At 42.4% G+C, this 21,573-nt stretch overlaps 1 protein-coding gene across 1 annotated transcript in view; it reads left to right on the top strand.

Annotated features, from left to right (window-relative positions):
* LOC139451977 (amidase-like) overlaps positions 1-20,199 on the top strand; it is a 62,948-nt gene extending 42,749 nt beyond the window's left edge. Inside the window, exons 2-11 of the mRNA XM_071233258.1 lie at positions 5,288-5,417; positions 6,315-6,441; positions 9,253-9,425; positions 11,815-11,954; positions 12,704-12,904; positions 14,833-14,907; positions 16,331-16,490; positions 17,741-17,803; positions 18,760-19,047; positions 20,009-20,199. Coding sequence (XP_071089359.1) covers positions 5,288-5,417; positions 6,315-6,441; positions 9,253-9,425; positions 11,815-11,954; positions 12,704-12,904; positions 14,833-14,907; positions 16,331-16,490; positions 17,741-17,803; positions 18,760-19,047; positions 20,009-20,199 — 1,548 coding nt within the window. The remainder of the gene's footprint in view (positions 1-5,287; positions 5,418-6,314; positions 6,442-9,252; positions 9,426-11,814; positions 11,955-12,703; positions 12,905-14,832; positions 14,908-16,330; positions 16,491-17,740; positions 17,804-18,759; positions 19,048-20,008) is intronic.
* Positions 20,200-21,573: the final 1,374 nt, after the last annotated feature.

Genomic DNA, 21,573 nt, shown 5'->3' with positions numbered 1-21,573 from the left:
TTCTGTTCAGCTTTATGATTCCTGGAATGACGAGTTATAGCGCTATATAATTCTTATTGCATGGCGTAAATACCACTATCAATGACCCATGGTCTTCCTGCAATATCGTTCAGCTTTCTGTTCAGCTTTATGATTCCTGGAATGACGAGTTATAGCGCTATATAATTCTTACTGCATGGCGTAAATACCACTATCAATGACCCATGGTCTTCCTGCAATATCGTTCAGCTTTCTGTTCAGCTTTATGATTCCTGGAATGACGAGTTATAGCGCTATATAATTCTTACTGCATGGCATAAATACCACTATCAATGACCCATGGTCTTCCTGCAATATCGTTCAGCTTTCTGTTCAGCTTTATGATTCCTGGAATGACGAGTTATAGCGCTATATAATTCTTATTGCATGGCGTAAATACCACTATCAATGACCCATGGTCTTCCTGCAATATCGTTCAGCTTTCTGTTCAGCTTTATGATTCCTGGAATGACGAGTTATAGCGCTATATAATTCTTACTGCATGGCGTAAATACCACTATCAATGACCCATGGTCTTCCTGCAATATCGTTCAGCTTTCTGTTCAGCTTTATGATTCCTGGAATGACGAGTTATAGCGCTATATAATTCTTACTGCATGGCATAAATACCACTATCAATGACCCATGGTCTTCCTGCAATATCGTTCAGCTTTCTGTTCAGCTTTATGATTCCTGGAATGACGAGTTATAGCGCTATATAATTCTTACTGCATGGCGTAAATACCACTATCAATGACCCATGGTCTTCCTGCAATATCGTTCAGCTTTCTGTTCAGCTTTATGATTCCTGGAATGACGAGTTATAGCGCTATATAATTCTTACTGCATGGCGTAAATACCACTATCAATGACCCATGGTCTTCCTGCAATATCGTTCATCTTTCTTTTCAGCTTTATGATTCCTGGAATGACGAGTTATAACGCTATATAATTCTTACTGCATGGCGTAAATACCACTATCAATGACCCATGGTCTTCCTGCAATATCGTTCAGCTTTCTGTTCAGCTTTATGATTCCTGGAATGACGAGTTATAGCGCTATATAATTCTTACTGCATGGCGTAAATACCACTATCAATGACCCATGGTCTTCCTGCAATATCGTTCAGCTTTCTGTTCAGCTTTATGATTCCTGGAATGACGAGTTATAGCGCTATATAATTCTTACTGCATGGCGTAAATACCACTATCAATGACCCATGGTCTTCCTGCAATATCGTTCAGCTTTCTGTTCAGCTTTATGATTCCTGGAATGACGAGTTATAGCGCTATATAATTCTTACTGCATGGCGTAAATACCACTATCAATGACCCATGGTCTTCCTGCAATATCGTTCAGCTTTCTGTTCAGCTTTATGATTCCTGGAATGACGAGTTATAGCGCTATATAATTCTTACTGCATGGCGTAAATACCACTATCAATGACCCATGGTCTTCCTGCAATATCGTTCAGCTTTCTGTTCAGCTTTATGATTCCTGGAATGACGAGTTATAGCGCTATATAATTCTTACTGCATGGCGTAAATACCACTATCAATGACCCATGGTCTTCCTGCAATATCGTTCAGCTTTCTGTTCAGCTTTATGATTCCTGGAATGACGAGTTATAGCGCTATATAATTCTTACTGCATGGCGTAAATACCACTATCAATGACCCATGGTCTTCCTGCAATATCGTTCAGCTTTCTGTTCAGCTTTATGATTCCTGGAATGACGAGTTATAGCGCTATATAATTCTTACTGCATGGCGTAAATACCACTATCAATGACCCATGGTCTTCCTGCAATATCGTTCAGCTTTCTGTTCAGCTTTATGATTCCTGGAATGACGAGTTATAGCGCTATATAATTCTTATTGCATGGCGTAAATACCACTATCAATGACCCATGGTCTTCCTGCAATATCGTTCAGCTTTCTGTTCAGCTTTATGATTCCTGGAATGACGAGTTATAGCGCTATATAATTCTTACTGCATGGCGTAAATACCACTATCAATGACCCATGGTCTTCCTGCAATATCGTTCAGCTTTCTGTTCAGCTTTATGATTCCTGGAATGACGAGTTATAGCGCTATATAATTCTTACTGCATGGCGTAAATACCACTATCAATGACCCATGGTCTTCCTGCAATATCGTTCAGCTTTCTGTTCAGCTTTATGATTCCTGGAATGACGAGTTATAGCGCTATATAATTCTTATTGCATGGCGTAAATACCACTATCAATGACCCATGGTCTTCCTGCAATATCGTTCAGCTTTCTGTTCAGCTTTATGATTCCTGGAATGACGAGTTATAGCGCTATATAATTCTTACTGCATGGCGTAAATACCACTATCAATGACCCATGGTCTTCCTGCAATATCGTTCAGCTTTCTGTTCAGCTTTATGATTCCTGGAATGACGAGTTATAGCGCTATATAATTCTTACTGCATGGCATAAATACCACTATCAATGACCCATGGTCTTCCTGCAATATCGTTCAGCTTTCTGTTCAGCTTTATGATTCCTGGAATGACGAGTTATAGCGCTATATAATTCTTACTGCATGGCGTAAATACCACTATCAATGACCCATGGTCTTCCTGCAATATCGTTCAGCTTTCTGTTCAGCTTTATGATTCCTGGAATGACGAGTTATAGCGCTATATAATTCTTACTGCATGGCGTAAATACCACTATCAATGACCCATGGTCTTCCTGCAATATCGTTCATCTTTCTTTTCAGCTTTATGATTCCTGGAATGACGAGTTATAACGCTATATAATTCTTACTGCATGGCGTAAATACCACTATCAATGACCCATGGTCTTCCTGCAATATCGTTCAGCTTTCTGTTCAGCTTTATGATTCCTGGAATGACGAGTTATAGCGCTATATAATTCTTACTGCATGGCGTAAATACCACTATCAATGACCCATGGTCTTCCTGCAATATCGTTCAGCTTTCTGTTCAGCTTTATGATTCCTGGAATGACGAGTTATAGCGCTATATAATTCTTACTGCATGGCGTAAATACCACTATCAATGACCCATGGTCTTCCTGCAATATCGTTCAGCTTTCTGTTCAGCTTTATGATTCCTGGAATGACGAGTTATAGCGCTATATAATTCTTACTGCATGGCGTAAATACCACTATCAATGACCCATGGTCTTCCTGCAATATCGTTCAGCTTTCTGTTCAGCTTTATGATTCCTGGAATGACGAGTTATAGCGCTATATAATTCTTACTGCATGGCGTAAATACCACTATCAATGACCCATGGTCTTCCTGCAATATCGTTCAGCTTTATGTTCAGCTTTATGATTCCTGGAATGACGAGTTATAGCGCTATATAATTCTTACTGCATGGCGTAAATACCACTATCAATGATCCATGGTCTTCCTGCAATATCGTTCAGCTTTCTGTTCAGCTTTCTGATTCCTGGAATGACGAGTTATAGCGCTATATAATTCTTACTGCATGGCGTAAATACCACTATCAATGACCCATGGTCTTCCTGCAATATCGTTCAGCTTTCTGTTCAGCTTTATGATTCCTGGAATGACGAGTTATAGCGCTATATAATTCTTACTGCATGGCGTAAATACCACTATCAATGACCCATGGTCTTCCTGCAATATCGTTCAGCTTTCTGTTCAGCTTTATGATTCCTGGAATGACGAGTTATAGCGCTATATAATTCTTACTGCATGGCGTAAATACCACTATCAATGACCCATGGTCTTCCTGCAATATCGTTCAGCTTTCTGTTCAGCTTTATGATTCCTTGAATGACGAGTTATAGCGCTATATAATTCTTACTGCATGGCGTAAATACCACTATCAATGACCCATGGTCTTCCTGCAATATCGTTCAGCTTTCTGTTCAGCTTAATGATTCCTGGAATGACGAGTTATAGCGCTATATAATTCTTACTGCATGGCGTAAATACCACTATCAATGACCCATGGTCTTCCTGCAATATCGTTCAGCTTTCTGTTCAGCTTTATGATTCCTGGAATGACGAGTTATAGCGCTATATAATTCTTACTGCATGGCGTAAATACCACTATCAATGACCCATGGTCTTCCTGCAATATCGTTCAGCTTTCTGTTCAGCTTTATGATTCCTGGAATGACGAGTTATAGCGCTATATAATTCTTACTGCATGGCGTAAATACCACTATCAATGACCCATGGTCTTCCTGCAATATCGTTCAGCTTTCTGTTCAGCTTTATGATTCCTGGAATGACGAGTTATAGCGCTATATAATTCTTACTGCATTGCGTAAATACCACTATCAATGACCCATGGTCTTCCTGCAATATCGTTCAGCTTTCTGTTCAGCTTTATGATTCCTGGAATGACGAGTTATAGCGCTATATAATTCTTACTGCATGGCGTAAATACCACTATCAATGACCCATGGTCTTCCTGCAATATCGTTCAGCTTTCTGTTCAGCTTTATGATTCCTGGAATGACGAGTTATAGCGCTATATAATTCTTACTGCATTGCGTAAATACCACTATCAATGACCCATGGTCTTCCTGCAATATCGTTCAGCTTTCTGTTCAGCTTTATGATTCCTGGAATGACGAGTTATAGCGCTATATAATTCTTATTGCATGGCGTAAATACCACTATCAATGACCCATGGTCTTCCTGCAATATCGTTCAGCTTTCTGTTCAGCTTTATGATTCCTGGAATGACGAGTTATAGCGCTATATAATTCTTACTGCATGGCGTAAATACCACTATCAATGACCCATGGTCTTCCTGCAATATCGTTCAGCTTTCTGTTCAGCTTTATGATTCCTGGAATGACGAGTTATAGCGCTATATAATTCTTATTGCATGGCGTAAATACCACTATCAATGACCCATGGTCTTCCTGCAATATCGTTCAGCTTTCTGTTCAGCTTTATGATTCCTGGAATGACGAGTTATAGCGCTATATAATTCTTACTGCATGGCGTAAATACCACTATCAATGACCCATGGTCTTCCTGCAATATCGTTCAGCTTTCTGTTCAGCTTTATGATTCCTGGAATGACGAGTTATAGCGCTATATAATTCTTACTGCATGGCGTAAATACCACTATCAATGACCCATGGTCTCCCTGCTCGAACAAAGAGTTGTTACCAAGGTAGCTAAGACCACTTTCCTCACGGTTATCACGTTGACACATTACTATAGATAATTATTACATCATAAGTTGATACTCAAACTCAATACAAAAGGTTAAATAGTTTTATTTCGTTTTATCAAAAGGGGTTTACCAGTCATCAGCCGTTGTCCCGGCAACAACTGAGGATCTCCGGAAGTTGTGTGAAGAACTCCGCCTTGGCTGCAGTGATGAGGACATTGCAGGGGTCCGTGGTACGTCAGGCTCCAAACAAAGACTTCTGATATCATTCTATACAATAGCTCTCACCACAAACCACACCAAGCCACACCAACTTTTCTCATGTCATATTGGTTGAGAAAGTTTGGTATCTATTCTTCAGATGATATTCCCCAGTCTTTATCAAGGCGACAAAATCTTTTCCATAATAAAAAGAAATCTCTGCAAAAAGCAGAGTCTTTAGAACGATTCCGACTACATCGTAAACTCGTGTGCGGCTATACGGTATCAAGTCAATACTCGTATTTGTGAGTTTTACGAAAGTGATAAACATTTGTCTTTGTTTCGGATGTCCTTGTACATTTAGCTAAAAATTCATCAAAAACTAAATTATGATTCCAAAGGGCGTTCATCACGCTCTCTGTCACTATCCTCCATCATTTTAATTCTCTCTGGTTTATTGAAATTCTATTGTATGATTTAATCCCGATTATATCATGCATGTACATTTTTTTCAGTGTAAGCGCATCGAGATTTATATATTGTTTTATATAGTTTGCCTGTGCATAGTAACATGGCCCAAATAAGGCTTCCTTGCAGCATTCTGAAAAATGTTGCTTACTTCAAGAAAATAAACATTCCCAGTGTTTGTCCAGAGTTAGTGAGTGAGTATGGTTTAACGCCGCTTTTAGCAATATTCCAGCAATATCACGGCGGGGGACACCAGAAATGAGCTTCACACATTGTACCCATGTCGGGAATCGAACCCGGGTCTTCGGCGTGGCGAGCAAACGCTTTCACCACTAGGCTACCCGACCGCCCCGTGTCCAGACATTTCCGTCTTTTGAAGGGCTGTTTAAAAAGTATAAGTCTCCCGAACGCCAGACAGTAAACACAGTCGCTCACTGAACAATGCTTCCTCCATATTCCAGACAACTTCAGACAGTACTCTGCATGTCTGCAGCGTGTGTACGACCTGCCCGACCTCTCCCTCCCCGTCAAATACCTCCGGACCCCGGGGCACCGACCGACACAGGCCGACAACCCCTGCAACGCCTGGTACTGTACATGCTATCTCTTTTGTAATCAAACCCGTCGTATGATATAAGGCTGTAGTTTGTAAAAGCGCAACTATCACCATTATATGCTAGATAGCGTATTATTTTTTTGTTGTTTAACGCCGCACTCAGCAATATACCAGCTATATGACGGCGGTCTGTAAATAATCGAGTCTCTACAAGACAATCCAGTGATTAACATCATGAACATCCCACACAATTGGGATACGATGACATGCGTCAACCAAATAAGCCAGCCTGACCACCTTTGTGCCTGAGTAGATGCATTATTAACATGAGCAGACCACAGTAGTGATCTAGAGAATAATGATCCCAAGTATTTGTAACATGAAACACATTAAATCTGGTGTGCGTTAAAATACCACTTTTCGACTCTTGATAAATTTCCACCATTTTTAAAAACAACGATTTTAGTTTTTGCTAAGTTAACAGACAGGTGGTATTTATCACAAAAACAACTTAGAATATTAATTCGTTTTTGTAATCCATAGACAGTATCTGCAAAAAGGACGATATCATCAAATAACAGCAAAAATATCTGTATGATATCAGGATGCAGTTGCACCCCTGGCGCACATGACGATTCTATTTGTTCAGCAAGCTCATTTATAAAAATAGAAAATAAGAAGGGGCTCAACACGCAGCCTTGCCTGAGGCCCGAAGGGCAATCAAAACTTTCAGATAATATGTTATTTGATTTAACACATCCCTTCACACAACTATAAATAGATTCAAGTGCATTTAACACCTTGGGTGAAACTCCCCTGTATTTTAATATAAACCATAATTTAGATCTGTTAAAAAAGTCGAAAGCTTTTTTGAAGTCCACAAAAAGCGCATAAAACTTGCCACGCTTTTTTGAAAGGTAGTTTTGTATAATAGTTTGTAAAATGAAAATATTATCTTTTGTGCTATATCCTTTTCGAAATCCCGCTTGCGACTCGCTAATTTTGTCGTACGAATTTGCCCAAAATACCAATCTTGCATAAAGAAATGATAAGAACAAAATCAATAAAGTCATTGTCACATATTTTTGCCATTAAACCATTGATATTCCAGAATAAAAAGTAAAGATGCGTCACACAGCTGATGCCCGAGCCCTGACCACACCCCTATTTCTTCTTTCCTGGTTTATCCCTCGAGCGAAGGTGGGGTCCATCTGTGTCCGGGGTTGTGACGCGATTGTTGTTTTGGTGTTGCCTTGGCTACTGACGGGCTGAGATGGGCGTCTGTCAACAATGATCAGTTGTTCTGTCCTTTAGATACTGTAGCTTATCTCGCTGGTATTTCGTTAGGTCGTTGGGTATACCAAATCGGTTTTCTATAAGATTTGGACGGAAACCTAGTGCCCAGACGTTATCTTCCCGGTACATAAACTTTTTACGATCTTTGGTTTTGGTGATTTTCCTGATTTCGTACTAGCGGTATGACATCAGCTATTCACGGTAATGTGTGATGTTGACTGCAGGTACTGGTGGTATGACATCAGCTATTCATGGTATGGGTCATGTTGAATGCAGGTACTGGCGGTGTGACATCAGCTATTCACGGTAGTGTGTGATGTTGAATGCAGGTACTGGTGGTGTGACATCAGCTATTCATAGTAGTGTGTGATGTTAAATGCAGGTACTGGCGGCTTGACATCAGCTATTCACGGTAGTGTGTGATGTTAAATGCAGGTACTGGTGGTGTGACATCAGCCATTCACGGTAGTGTGTGATGTTAAATGCAGGTACTGGTGGTGTGACATCAGCTATTTACGGTAGTGTGTGATGTTAAATGCAGGTACTGGCGGTGTGACATCAGCCATTCACGGTAGTGTGTGATGTTAAATGCAGGTACTGGCGGTATGACATCAGCCATTCACGGTAGTGTGTGATGTTGAATGCAGGTACTGGTGGTGTGACATCAGCTATTCACGGTAGTGTGTGATGTTGAATGCAGGTACTGGTGGTGTGACATCAACCATTCACGGTAGTGTGTGATGTTGACTGCAGTTATGGCGGTGTGACATCAGCTATTCACGGTAGTGTGTGATGTTAAATGCAGGTACTGGTGGTATGACATCAGCCATTCACGGTAGTGTGTGATGTTGAATGCAGGTACTGGCTGTATGACATCAGCTATTCACGGTAGTGTGTGATGTTGACTGCAGGTACTGGTGGTGTAACGTCAACCATTCAAAGTAGTGTGTGATGTTGAATGCAGTTACTGGCGGTGTGACATCAGCCATTCACAGTAGTGTGTGATGTTGACTGCAGGTACTGGTGGTGTGACATCAGCTATTCACAGTAGTGTGTGATGTTGAATGCAGGTACTGGCGGTGTGACGTCAACCATTCACAGTAGTGTGTGATGTTAAAAGCAGGTACTGGCTGTGTGACATCAACCATTCACAGTAGTGTGTGATGTGGAATGCAGGTACTGGCGATGTGACGTCAACCATTCACAGTAGTGTGTGATGTTAAAAGCAGGTACTGGCTGTTTGACATCAACCATTCACAGTAGTGTGTGATGTTGAATGCAGGTACTGGCGATGTGACGCCAACCATTCACAGTAGTGTGTGATGTTAAAAGCAGGTACTGGCTGTGTGACATCAACCATTCACAGTAGTGTGTGATGTTGAATGCAGGTACTGGCGATGTGACGCCAACCATTCACAGTAGTGTGTGATGTTAAAAGCAGGTACTGGCTGTGTGACATCAACCATTCACAGTAGTGTGTGATGTTGAATGCAGGTACTGGCGATGTGACGTCAACCATTCACAGTAGTGTGTGATGTTAAATACAGGTACTGGCGGTGTGACATTAAGGGATCTGATTCGGGACTACTGCTCGGCAGAACAGTCGGGGTCAAGGACAACATTGCTGTAGCCGGGGTTCCCATGATGAACGGAAGTCGCGTCCTGGAGGGATATGTTCCCGAGTTCGACGCCACAGTCGTCACACGAATTTTAGATGCAGGTAAGCCGCAGCATTAGTGTATTGATACAGCATAGAGTAATCATCTTCCCGAGGCAAGGGAGTTAACTGACTGTAAAAATCCAGTTTCCACCCTTGTCGAACTAGGCTGGGATTATAGAGCTATATTTTGGCTGGACTGACGAGTCCAAACAAACTCGCTTAACGAAATCGACATCTGGTTCGTAAACAACATGGATCTCAACGTGAAGATGTCGGTCGACTGCAGGATTTGCAAAGGATGTGTACCGCCAACTGGGCATAGACAGATATTTTCCAAATCTGGAATATCCAATCTCGATCGTAGCGCCACGATCTACATACGCCACATCTAGCGCCACATACTTGCTAATATGAGGCACCCCAGGGCTGTGAAAACGGTGACAGTAAATTTGCAAAGATAACACCAATTGCGAAGGAGCGTGACAATGAAACGAATTCATAAGCTGTAAAAAAATTAAAACTGCTGTAAACACGGAATACTTTGTTTTACCCCACATTTAATTTATTACATTGTAGGCCAAGACTCGAGCTTGAGACTGTCTGATTTGGCCATGCTTACCTTGCTTTGACAATTGTAATTATCTGTCATCAAACAACTTTTGGAAAATTCGGGTATCAACTTGTCACACCGACCTTTTAATAGTCTTGTGTCCGCTGATGATTTGTCATTGTCATCGTCATGACCTGCACGTGCACAACATGCGTACAGCCTCTGTACCTGTAACAAACCAAATATGTTTGCCCAAATTCTGTACAACGCCTACTTAAACGGCAAAAGAAAGTATAGGTTGGCAAATTGTAATTTTCCTAATAACAGCGATAACTAGTGGAAAGTGGGTATTAGGAATATGACTGCCCAGGAACAGGTACCAAAAAAACACCACACCCGAACGCGCCACCTTTGACGGCGCTCGTGCGGTGACAAAAAAATGGTGAAACAGGTTTCCCGCCTATGGCATAAACTGCACGTGCATGTTAGCTGTATAAATGTGTTCGTCTGCAGGGTATAACCACACGGGATGAAAGCACACAAAAGAAATGCCACGACTGTCACAGGAGCAGATAGAGGGAGCCATCGGTATGGCCGAAATAGGGGCCACACAGGTCCGAATTGCCAGAAGGTTTGGTTGTACACCATTGACAGTAGCCAGGCTGATTCAACGGTATAGGCAGACAGGGAGGACACAGGACAGGCCTAGAACCGAACGCCTCAGATACAACACCAAAGGAAGACGGTCAGATACGGCTCATTCACCTGCGAAACAGATTCATAACGGCGACGGCGACGGCGACGGCGACGGCGACGGCAGCAACAGCATTGGGATATCCCATTAGCCAACGTACAGTCCTACGACGACTTCGTGCTGCTGGAATCCGAGCGTATCGTCCTTTCCGAAGAATTATAATGACTGCTCAACATCGACGCCTGAGACTGCGATTGGCGAGGCAGGTTCGACTCTGGCAAGTGAGAAATTGGCGTCGAGTGCTGTTTACTGATGAAAGTCGGTTCAACTTGTTTCGAAATGCCGGCAGAGAACGAGTTTATCGACGCCGAGGGGAACGTTTGGCTCCGGCGTGTATTCGATAGGTCCATCCATTCGGCGGGGTAGGTGTCATGGTGTGGGGCGTTTTTTGTGGAGATCAGAAGACTGATTTGGTCATTATACAGGGAAACCTGAACGCTGTGCAGTACAGAGACCGAGTGTTACAGCCAGTTGTGCTTCCGTTCTTACAAAACCAACAGCAGGGAACATTGCTTCAACACGACAATGCCAGGCCCCATACTGCAAGACTGACTCGGAACTTTCTAAACCAGCAGAACGTTGACGTTTTGCCCTGGCCTGCCCACTCACCCGATATGAATCCTATTGAACATCTGTGGGACCATCTTGACAGACAGATTAGAGCACGCCATCAGCCTCCCGTCAACAGACAAGAATTGCAGCAGGCCCTTTGAGATGAGTGGCAACGGATTCCAGTCCACGTCATCAGAAGACTGACGTCATCGATGAGGCGGCATATCACAGCATGCATTGATGCAGCTGAAGGTCATACACGCTATTGAAGGCAACTGTCGACAATGAACTTGTAGTGTGTCTGACAATTTTTGGGTGACATTTCAGACAACTTTTGAAAATGAAATTTCTTACCCCACCGTTATTTACCTTGAGCTTACATTACCTGTGATTGAACAATTTCATTCAAACTGTGGTTAATCAATCATTTGTTACCCCTCCATAGATTGTATTATAATTCACAACAAAACCTCTTCTTGTTATTTTTTTTACCGATCATGGAACTCGACCTATACTTTCTTTTGCCGCCCAGTTTATTTACAGCTCCCGTAAATCAGCATAACACTGTTATGTATGTGTGTGTGTGGATGTAGGTGGGAACATCACCGGCAAGACGTCGTGTGAGGACATGTGTATCAGTGGCTCGAGCTTCCTGAATGCCAGAGGGCCAGTCAGACACCCACATGATCAATCACGTGACTGTGGTGGATCATCCTCGGGAAGCGCTGCACTGGTGAGATGGCATATACAAAGTTGAGTTGATCAATGAAATCGTCTCTCAAATTTGTCATGTTTTAAAATGTTTTGCGATATATTTTCTGTTTTTGTTGCCGATGATAGTTTGTAAATTTGTAAAAAAAACTGCATTATGATTACAATCCTTGCATAATGGAGCGTTTGTCTCTGTCAGCATTGCGTCGCGTTGAATTATCCATTAATGTTACCTCATAGTCAATTGGACAAAAGAGCATAAGCAGTTTTCGTTCCCACTTTTTCTTTTCTAATATACACTGAGTCTTTCTGGGACCGCCTCCGTGATCTAGTGGTAGAGCGTTCGCCCGGAGAGCGGAAGGTCCGGGGTTCGATCCCAAACCGCGCCATACCAATAGACGTTAAAAGATGGTACTTGTTGTTACCCTGTCTGGCGCTCGGCATTAAGGGGCTAAAACAAGCACAAGCAGCCACACAAACACACACACGTACATGCACGTCGCTATATAAGTGCAATAATCTTGGACGCGACGTTAAACCCCATTTCACCTCACCTCACCTGAGTCTTTCTGCCAACAATTTCTGACCAGTAGTAATTGCAAGTTTGTGCGTCAATTTCGTACGTGTAGTATATGTTTATAACTTTAATAAAACCCAGAAGCACGGGTAGGGTGCTGAAGGAACAAAGACAATTTAAGTGCGGGATCTAAATACATTCTCCTCCTTCAATGTCGACGCGTTTAGTTTACTTTTTAACCATTTCTTCGTCAGCTCAGCCTCGGCGAGATAGACCTAGCTCTTGGTGCTGATCAGCTCGGCTCCATCCGCATCCCTGCCTCCTGGACGGGCGTGGTTGGGCTGATGCCCACATTCGGTCTCGTGCCCTTCACTGGGGCAGCGTCTATAGAAACATGCAGAGACGTCATCGGGCCCATGGCTAGAACAGTCACAGACTGCGCTCTGCTGTTGCAGGTATGGGAAGCAGCACTAAAAGTACCCTCTACCATATTATACCAACAGCAAACATGTACATGTGTGAAGAGTGAGTGAGTGAGTGAGTGAGTGAGTGAGTGAGTTGGGTTTAACGCCGCTTTTAACATTATTCCAGTTATATCACGGCGTGTCAGCTTAATGTGGGAGGAAAGCCCGAAGTGATGCAGGTCTCAGACGTTTACCACTTCGGTGAAACCCACGAGCACGGGTATGGTGCTGACAAACCTATAAACATAATCGGGGCGAACCGGGATTCGAACCCACAATCATAGGTTTCTGGCGTGTCCAGGGGACGCAACTCTGCACAGCGAATCGCGGCGCCTTAGACGACTGGGCCACCCGTGCCCCCACATGTGTGAAGAATAAGGATATGTTTATTCCATACGAGTGAGTGAGTTGGGTTAAACAGTATTCCAGTTATATCGCGGCGTGTCAGCTTTATGTGGGAGGAAAGCTGATGTAGGTCTCAGACGTTTACCGCTTCGGTGAAATCCACGACCACGGGTATGGTGCTGACAAACCTAGAAGCATAATCGGGGTGAACCGGGATTCGAACCCACAATCGTAGGTTTCTGGCGTGCCAAAGGGACGCAACTCTGCACAGCGAAACGCGGCGCCTTAGATGACTATGCCATCCGTGTCCCCCATACTGAAAGACCTCAGGCCCATGGTACAATATGTATGTAGTTGATGCGTTATTTACTCTACGATACGAATACCTTTGATGGGGAATAAGAAAGTCTTTATAGGCGTTTTGAAGTTGGATGTAAACATAAACAATGAGTAAAAATTTGCAAAACAACATGTATATTTAAAATAAAGAATTAGTTAACAATAATGATACTTCTTGTTTTGTATACAATATCAAAACATACATGCAGATCATAGACAATGCAGATTATGTGCGGCCAAAAACAAGTAATATGTGTGTGTGGTGTGTGTGTGTTGGGGGGTGTGGGGGGGAGGGGGGGGGGGCTGTTTTGAGGGGGTTGGGGGTTGGAGGGGGTTGGGGGTTGGAGGGGGTGGTGGTGGTGGTGGCTTGGCGGTTTCCGCTCGTCTGTCATACAACGCTAGGGGTACAGCATTTATGTTCAATCTACATGTGTGTGATGCATCAGTGCCAGGTTCATCTGTGTCCAGCAGTGGACACTGATGACATCGATGACAATGCTTTATTGAAGATTGACATAAAATCAATCAGTTAAATATGTTTATTGATCCTTTGATATCGAAAACAACATAACGTTAGGATTATTATCTTTTACGTGGATTAATGCAACTTCAACGTATACGTATAGTTTGTTTGTGTCTTTATTTGTTGCTTTTCAAACATATTCCAGCTATATGACGGCGGTCTGTAATAGATCGAGTGTGATCGAGACGATTCAATTCAGCGATTTGCGTCATGAGCATCGACCTACGCAATTAGGATACGATGACATTCAAAGTTAGCGAGCCTGACCAACTGATCCCATTAGTTGTCGCATAGTCGCGCATCCTCCTACAGGCATGGGTTACTGAAGACCGTTTCTAACCCGAACTACGTATAGACTGACACTTATGATATATGTATGTGCGTTTAAAATAACGGACCCGTGAACATCCGGGGTAGAATAAGTCTTCAGCAACCAATGCTTGCCGTAAAAGGCGACTGTGATTGTCGTAAGAGGAGACTAACGGGATCGGGTGGTCAGGCTCGCTGACCAGGTTGATGCATGAACGATGCTCATGATGTCAATCACTGGATTGTCTGGTCCAGACCCGATTATTTACAGACCGCCGCCAAATAGCTAGAATATTGATGAGTACGGCGTTAAACAGAAACAAACAAACAAACAATATATGGACATAATTTGTAAGATGGTCGTAAAAGGCCCTGAATACGTATTTTCTTTTATCCCACATAGGTCATAGAGGGAGATGATGACAATAAAGACCCAAGGCAATCAGGAAAGATTCCTCCTCAAAACTACATACAAAAGGTTTGTGCTTATTATCATACATGTATAGCGATATCAGCCTACAAACCTCTTGTCACGAACTACCTTTTTCAAAATCTAGATTCGTTTCTCTGTGAAAGTTAGTTTAATCTGTATATTACAAAAAATAGCAGGGAAAAGAATCGGCAAACATGGGAATACTGCATATATCACTTAGTCCATGTGCCAGACCCCCAATTTTTATAACTTCATAAAGTTTTGCATTTTTTCTGCGAAAATGACATTTATTTAAAAATACATCAAAAATCGTTCTGCACCACACCACCAAAGACAAAAAAATCCATCTTTTCAGACTTTTAATAGTCTTGTGTACTTCTTGGCTTCAATTATAAGCCACTTTGTTTGTGAAAGTACAATTGGTGTGGTATTTTTAGTTTATTTTCTGGCAAGAGGTAAGATTTTAGTCAGGGGTCAAATTTTGTGACCTTTTGACCTCTGGTGACCTATATATTTACTGTGTTTAACATATATTACATACCAGTTTATAGAGCATCTAGCTACCAACATTTTGAGGGGTCATACTTCACTATGTGACTTCTGTTTGTAAAGTTATTCCACTTTTTAGTTTCCCCTATGGAAATATGGTCTCTTGGATTCGACTCAGGTGTCCGCCTTTATGTGGTGATTACTACCACTAAGCTGTGAGTCACGGAATGCTTTCAAAGGTTTTTTTCATCTATGGATACATGACTTTCCAAAAATCATAGTGAGATTTTGCCACCGAAGGTGGTACCAATATCTGGTCTGGCTCATGGACGACCTATACAGCTTCTGCTTCGTGACAAAGAACAAACCAGATGGAACCCCAATGCACACATTTCTCCATGCACACAATGCACCAGGTGTCCCCGCAATGGCGGAACATGTCCTGGCCTAGTGATAGGCCCCGCTTTGACCATGTTCAGGACTATCAGAGACTGGTATATGGTCTCTGGGATTATATACATATATAGTTTGCTTATTGCCACATTTGCCAAGGGCAAATAATACATTTTTGTTAAGTCGACCACCTCCGTTGTCTAGTGGTAGAGCGTCCGCCCGGAGAGCGGAACGTCCTGGGTTCGATCCCCAGCCGCGTCATACCAAAAGACGTTACAAGATGGTACTTGTTGTTACCCTGTCTGGCGCTCGGCATTAAGGGGCTAAAACAAGGACTGGTTGGCTCGTAGTCAGTATACTGTGTCTGAGTGGGGAATTCATGTTAAACTACGGCATGGTATCTCAGTGTGCTAGCACTATAAATCGGCATCAGTCCGGACTAGTACAAGCAGCCACACACACACACGTCGCGATATAAGTGCAATAATCTTGGACGCGAGGTTAAACCCCATTTCACCTCACCTCACCTCATTTTTGTTAAGTCAAAGATATCACTTAAAATTCATATCTCAATATATTTCCCCAGCTTGATAAAGGCATCAATGGCTGTAAGATCGGTGTGCTGAAAGAAGGTTTTGAGATGTGTACCTGTCAGTCTGTGTGTGATGTCGTCAGTATGGCCGCCCGGAGGTTGACTGATGCTGGCGCGGACGTGGAGGATGTGTCTATTCCAGAACATGCTGATGGTAATATAAATACAGAAACATGTCACCATAAGTTTTATTATTCACCTCTCGGAAAAGGTCACTTTTCCAAAACATTCCACAGTATTGCACGTTACCTAGAAAAGTACTTTAGGAGCTACATGTATGTTTTTTAAATTTGAACCGGGACGTTGAAAGCGCTGTGCCGATTACCACGCCCACATTGCTCCCAGACGGATTAGCTCCTCCCGATTTACCCATCTAATTTGCATGAAATAGATGCCTCGACACTATACGCTCCTTAAAATTCCCCAGTTATTAACATAGAGTCCTTGATTTTGTCACTGAATTTGTGCATTTGCCTTAGATCTGGGGTAGTCATCGACAATGCCAACAATCAATCCCGAATACAGTAGTACCATCATCGTGACATTGTATAGGTCTATAGAATAATAATACACGGAACATGGTGTCACAACATCGTGACACCATGCATTGTTGCCTTACGAGCGCGTAAAGATTCGGGTGGTCGGGTAGCCTAGTGGTCACGCTGAATACCCGGATTCGATTCCCGACATGGGTACAATGTGTGAATCCCATTTCTGGTGTCCCCCGCCTAGATATTTCTTGAATATTGATAAAAGCGGCGTAAAACTATACTCACTCACTCGTAAAGATTCCGGGTTACAATTGGTCTCCGGAAACCCTTGCTAGTGACAGAGGTGACTGACGGAATCGGGTGGTCAGGCTTCGTTGATGGATGTTATCGTATCCCAACGGGGGCGGTCGGGTAGCCTAGTGGTTAAAGCGTTCGCTCGTCACGCCGAAAACCGGGGTTCGATCCCCGACATGGGTGCAATGTGTGAAGCCCATTGCTGGTGTCCCCCGCCGTGATATTGCTGGAATATTGCTAAAAGCGGCGTAAAACCATACTCACTCACTCACTCGTATCCCAACGACGTTCAATACTTAGAACGATTCTCACTAGGTTACATACTGGATTGTCTCATCCAGACTTGATTATGTACAGACTGCCGCCATACAGCGGGAATATTACTGAGTGCGGCGTTAATCAAGAAACATTATTTAACCTTGAACTTCTTGGTGCAAACTAGAATTGCCACCCTTGGATCAAGTGGAGACTTGTTGAAAGTTTCTCTTGTAAAAAAACATGGCGTTTGGCAGTGTTTCACAACATTACATCCATCTCACACATGAAATGCAGATATTTCAGGATAGATGGAATACATATGTGAATATGTACCTGACAATATAATATTGTTATCTGACAGGGCTTGCGATAGCTTCCGTGATAGCCACCGAAGGGACCTACAACTGCATGATTAAAGGGAACGGTGAGTTACGAATCAAAATATTTTCACAATAAATATGTTCGAGTTTTACAACTGTCCATGGCCTTTCAAAATGCCTTACGTATTGGAGAAAACAGGCTTACGAGGTTTTGGTAGACAGAGCGTGCCCTGAAGAGAGGGAAAAACCAAGGGGGCGAAGCCCTCGCAGTTTTTGCCGACCCACAGGGCATGCTCTGTCTACCAAAACCAAGGGAAAGTGTTTTTCCATGCTTATAAACCGAAAAAACAAACTTAAAACAACATTTATCAACATTTTTATGTTTCGAACATACTTTCCATTAACCTTAGGAAACGCGCGTAAAATATCTGTTGCTGGCGTACGGATCTTGAAAAGGAAATTCTAAAAACCAGTGTGGCTTATCAACACCTCTGTAGCCTCGTAGTACACTCACTGGGCTACAGATATGAAGGTTGCGAGTTCGATCATCGGGAATATAACGAAAACATTTATCATTTGATTCTACATTTCATTACATGTTACAATCTGAACGGAAGTTATATTAATAAAATACCCAGGACATCATATAAAATCTCTGGGATATTATAACACATTATATAGCAAATATGACTTGAATATTCTATAAAATCCCTGGGATATTATATAATCCCAGGGACATTACAACGTCCCTGTTTATGAGATTTAACCCGACTGGAAAGTAAACCCTCACAATAGGTTTTAATGCCTATAGAAAGAAGTCTCTTACTTAATAGCGATCCCAATGAACAGGTTTATAACTTCATATATTTTACATACCAGTTAGGGAATACGCTTTTATGTTTTAGACAATTCTCCAGCAAGATCACAGAGGTTGATAATTGGAATCGACCTACCTCACTGTACCCTTGTTGTAAGACCTTTGTTGCAACTATCGAACGCTTTAACCATTTGGTTATCAATATAATTAAGACAACGTCATTCAATCTGAACACAATTCCAGGTTTTGGCTTCTCGTGGAAGGGATTCTATCCCACAAGTCTCCAGGAAGCAATAAGTAAAGGTTATGCAGCCCGACCACACGAGTTGTCCCCCCTTGTCAAGACCTACTCACTTTTCGGTGAGTACATGTATCGGAAGTATGGAAGCAAGTTCTACTCCAAAGCACAGAATCTGGCCCTGATGTTGAGGAAACGATACGACGATGCATTAAAGACATATGACGTCATTATAATGCCCACAGCCACACATCTGCCACCAAGGTTGCCTGGGAGAGATGCAAGTTTAAAAGGTACATATGTAGATCCGAAATGTAGTGGATGTGATATTATTAACGAGATTAATTCGTAAACGTTGGGTGTTGTCGGGTTTTAATTCTGGTATAAATAATAAAACTAGCGAAAATTATGACGAATTCATAGAATCATATTTTACTGGAATGTCTGAATATTAAGACAAGTGAGTGAGTTAGTGAGTGACTGAGTGTGTGTGTGTGTGTGTGTGTTGGGGGGGGGGGGGGGGGGGGATGAGTGAGTTAGTGAGTTTAGCGCTGCTTTGAACAGTGTTCCAGTTATATCGCGGCGTGTCAGCTTAATGTGGGAGGAAAGCCCTAAATGATGCAGGTCTCAGACGTTTACCACTTCGGTGAAACCCACGAGCACTGGTGTGGCGGTGACGTTCCAAGAAACATATTTGCACGAACCGGCAAAACCCCGCTTCATCCTTGTACAAATCCTCACTATCAGCCAGATCACACAGTGTATCTAGCCCTTCCACGGTAACCATGACATAGGGTACAAGTGACTGCTAGTCGATATTAGTGTGAAATGTTGTCGTTTGTTGGTAATATGGAAGGTTATGTATATCCAAAATATCTCCATTCACCTCCTTTTAGTAAGCAACTACCGAATCGTATTTCCAAATAGCAACAGTATTTCGGCATAACTCAGTTTGTGAAAACGATTTGCAACGAAACGCCAGTTGCTTCTGTTACACCAGAAAACATCAACCCTTTGACACTGTCATCGTTGTAGGTATGTCGTAATTCCTAGGGGTAGGTTTTAATGTATATGTCATTCCGACTGTGCATGAATACGTTTTATACACTGTCACGCAAATTAATTTGGGACATAATGGCGGTGTGTTGTTACTGGTTTGGCCTCATCAGACCAATATTAAATCGTCCTAATTTCACGTCTTTGGGATAAAATGGTTCCACACAGTTCTGACCATTATAGTTCTTTGGGATTCAGATATCCTTAACCGTGGCTTGTCGATGTTCGGGAATACAGCCCCCTTCAACTGCACTGGTCATCCCGCCCTCACTGTCAACGCCGGTCGTGTCGAGGGACTTCCGGTCGGTATGATGATTGTTGGCAGACATTTTGATGACCTCAAGATATTACAGGTGGCAAGAGCCTATGAGAAGATCCGAGAAGACTAATCGAGCATCAATCATAGAACTTTACTTTAGTCATTTTATGTTGGTCCAGGGATAAGGATTGTGTGAAGAAGTATGGCATTATACTATAACAGAGATGATTCTTTCTTAATAGTCAAGATAATAGAGTATTTTTTTCTTGTCGCGATTAAAGAGTGAAGTGAAGTGAAATGGTGTTTAATGTCGCGTCCAAGGTTATTGCACTTATATAGCGACGTGCATGTACGTGTGTGTGTTTGTGTGGCTGCTTGTACTAGTCCGGACTGATGCCGATTTATGGTGCTAGCCCACTGAGATACCATCCCGCAGTTTAACATGAATACCCCACTCAAACACAGCAAACTGACTCCAGGCCGACCAGTCCTTGTTTTAGCCTATTAATGCCGAGCGCCAGACAGGGTAACAACAAGTACCATCTTTTGGTATGACCCGGCCGGGGATCGAACCCCGGACCTTCCGCTCTTCGGGCGGACGCTCTACCCCTAGACAACGGAGGCGGTCGTGCTTAAAGAGAAGAGGGCCGTTTATTTTTTGTTTCTTAATTCATTTGGTTGTGTACGGAAGCGTAGTAGGGTCACGGTGAATTTGTTTGGTCTAAGTATCTTCTACGTTGGACTTGCTCTCTCCTACGTAGGACTTACTGTCTCCTACGTTGGAGATAGTTATTCTAGGCCATACTAAGTCCTACGTAGGAGATACTTAGACACACAAAAAATCACCGTGGCCCCACTACGCTTCCGTAGTTGTGCCCTATGTCAATGAATGTTGGACTCATTTTAGTTACAGCTTGAGTAGACCATTGTATCACGCTCCATCTCTTATATAGTATCATATTTTATGTATACTCAGCACTCAATTTTTGCTTCACTTCCAGCTTGAGTATTATTGCGTATTATTTCTTCTCATCTTTTTTGTAGTACTGTGTAACTTGGGTGATCTTAATAAACTTGAAATTAACAACAGCATGTTTGTGATCCATCCATATAATTTCCAGCGCTAGTTTGCCTTTAATGTACAATGGAATATGTTTCGGTTGATTAGCGAGACTGGTTATGCTCTGTCTTTGAAGTGTTATACGCTTTACACGAGTGATTTGTCTGCTATAACAAGGAGGCTATTCCAGATATCTTGAAGCAGATACCTGTTCAAAAATGTTAAAAACAACTAAATTTACTTCTCTTCCACTAACCTGATTAAGCGTGCAAGGACTGACGGGACATGTAAGCAGTATCTCACACAATGTTATTTTCATATAATCTTATTATCAATCTTCATTGGTATCTGTTTCCTAATCATTTGGGGCCCCTCCATGTTGCTCCAAGTCTTCAGGCTCAGAGAGATCGACATGAGACATGCTATCTATCACAGTTGTTCATC

This window comes from Haliotis cracherodii, unplaced genomic scaffold (assembly GCF_022045235.1).
Source record: "Haliotis cracherodii isolate W230 unplaced genomic scaffold, xgHalCrac1.p SCAF_9, whole genome shotgun sequence".
Classification (NCBI taxonomy): Eukaryota; Metazoa; Mollusca; class Gastropoda; order Lepetellida; family Haliotidae; genus Haliotis; species Haliotis cracherodii.
The sequence above is the reverse complement of the archived record's forward strand: the minus strand, read 5'-3'. Positions and strand labels throughout refer to the sequence as shown.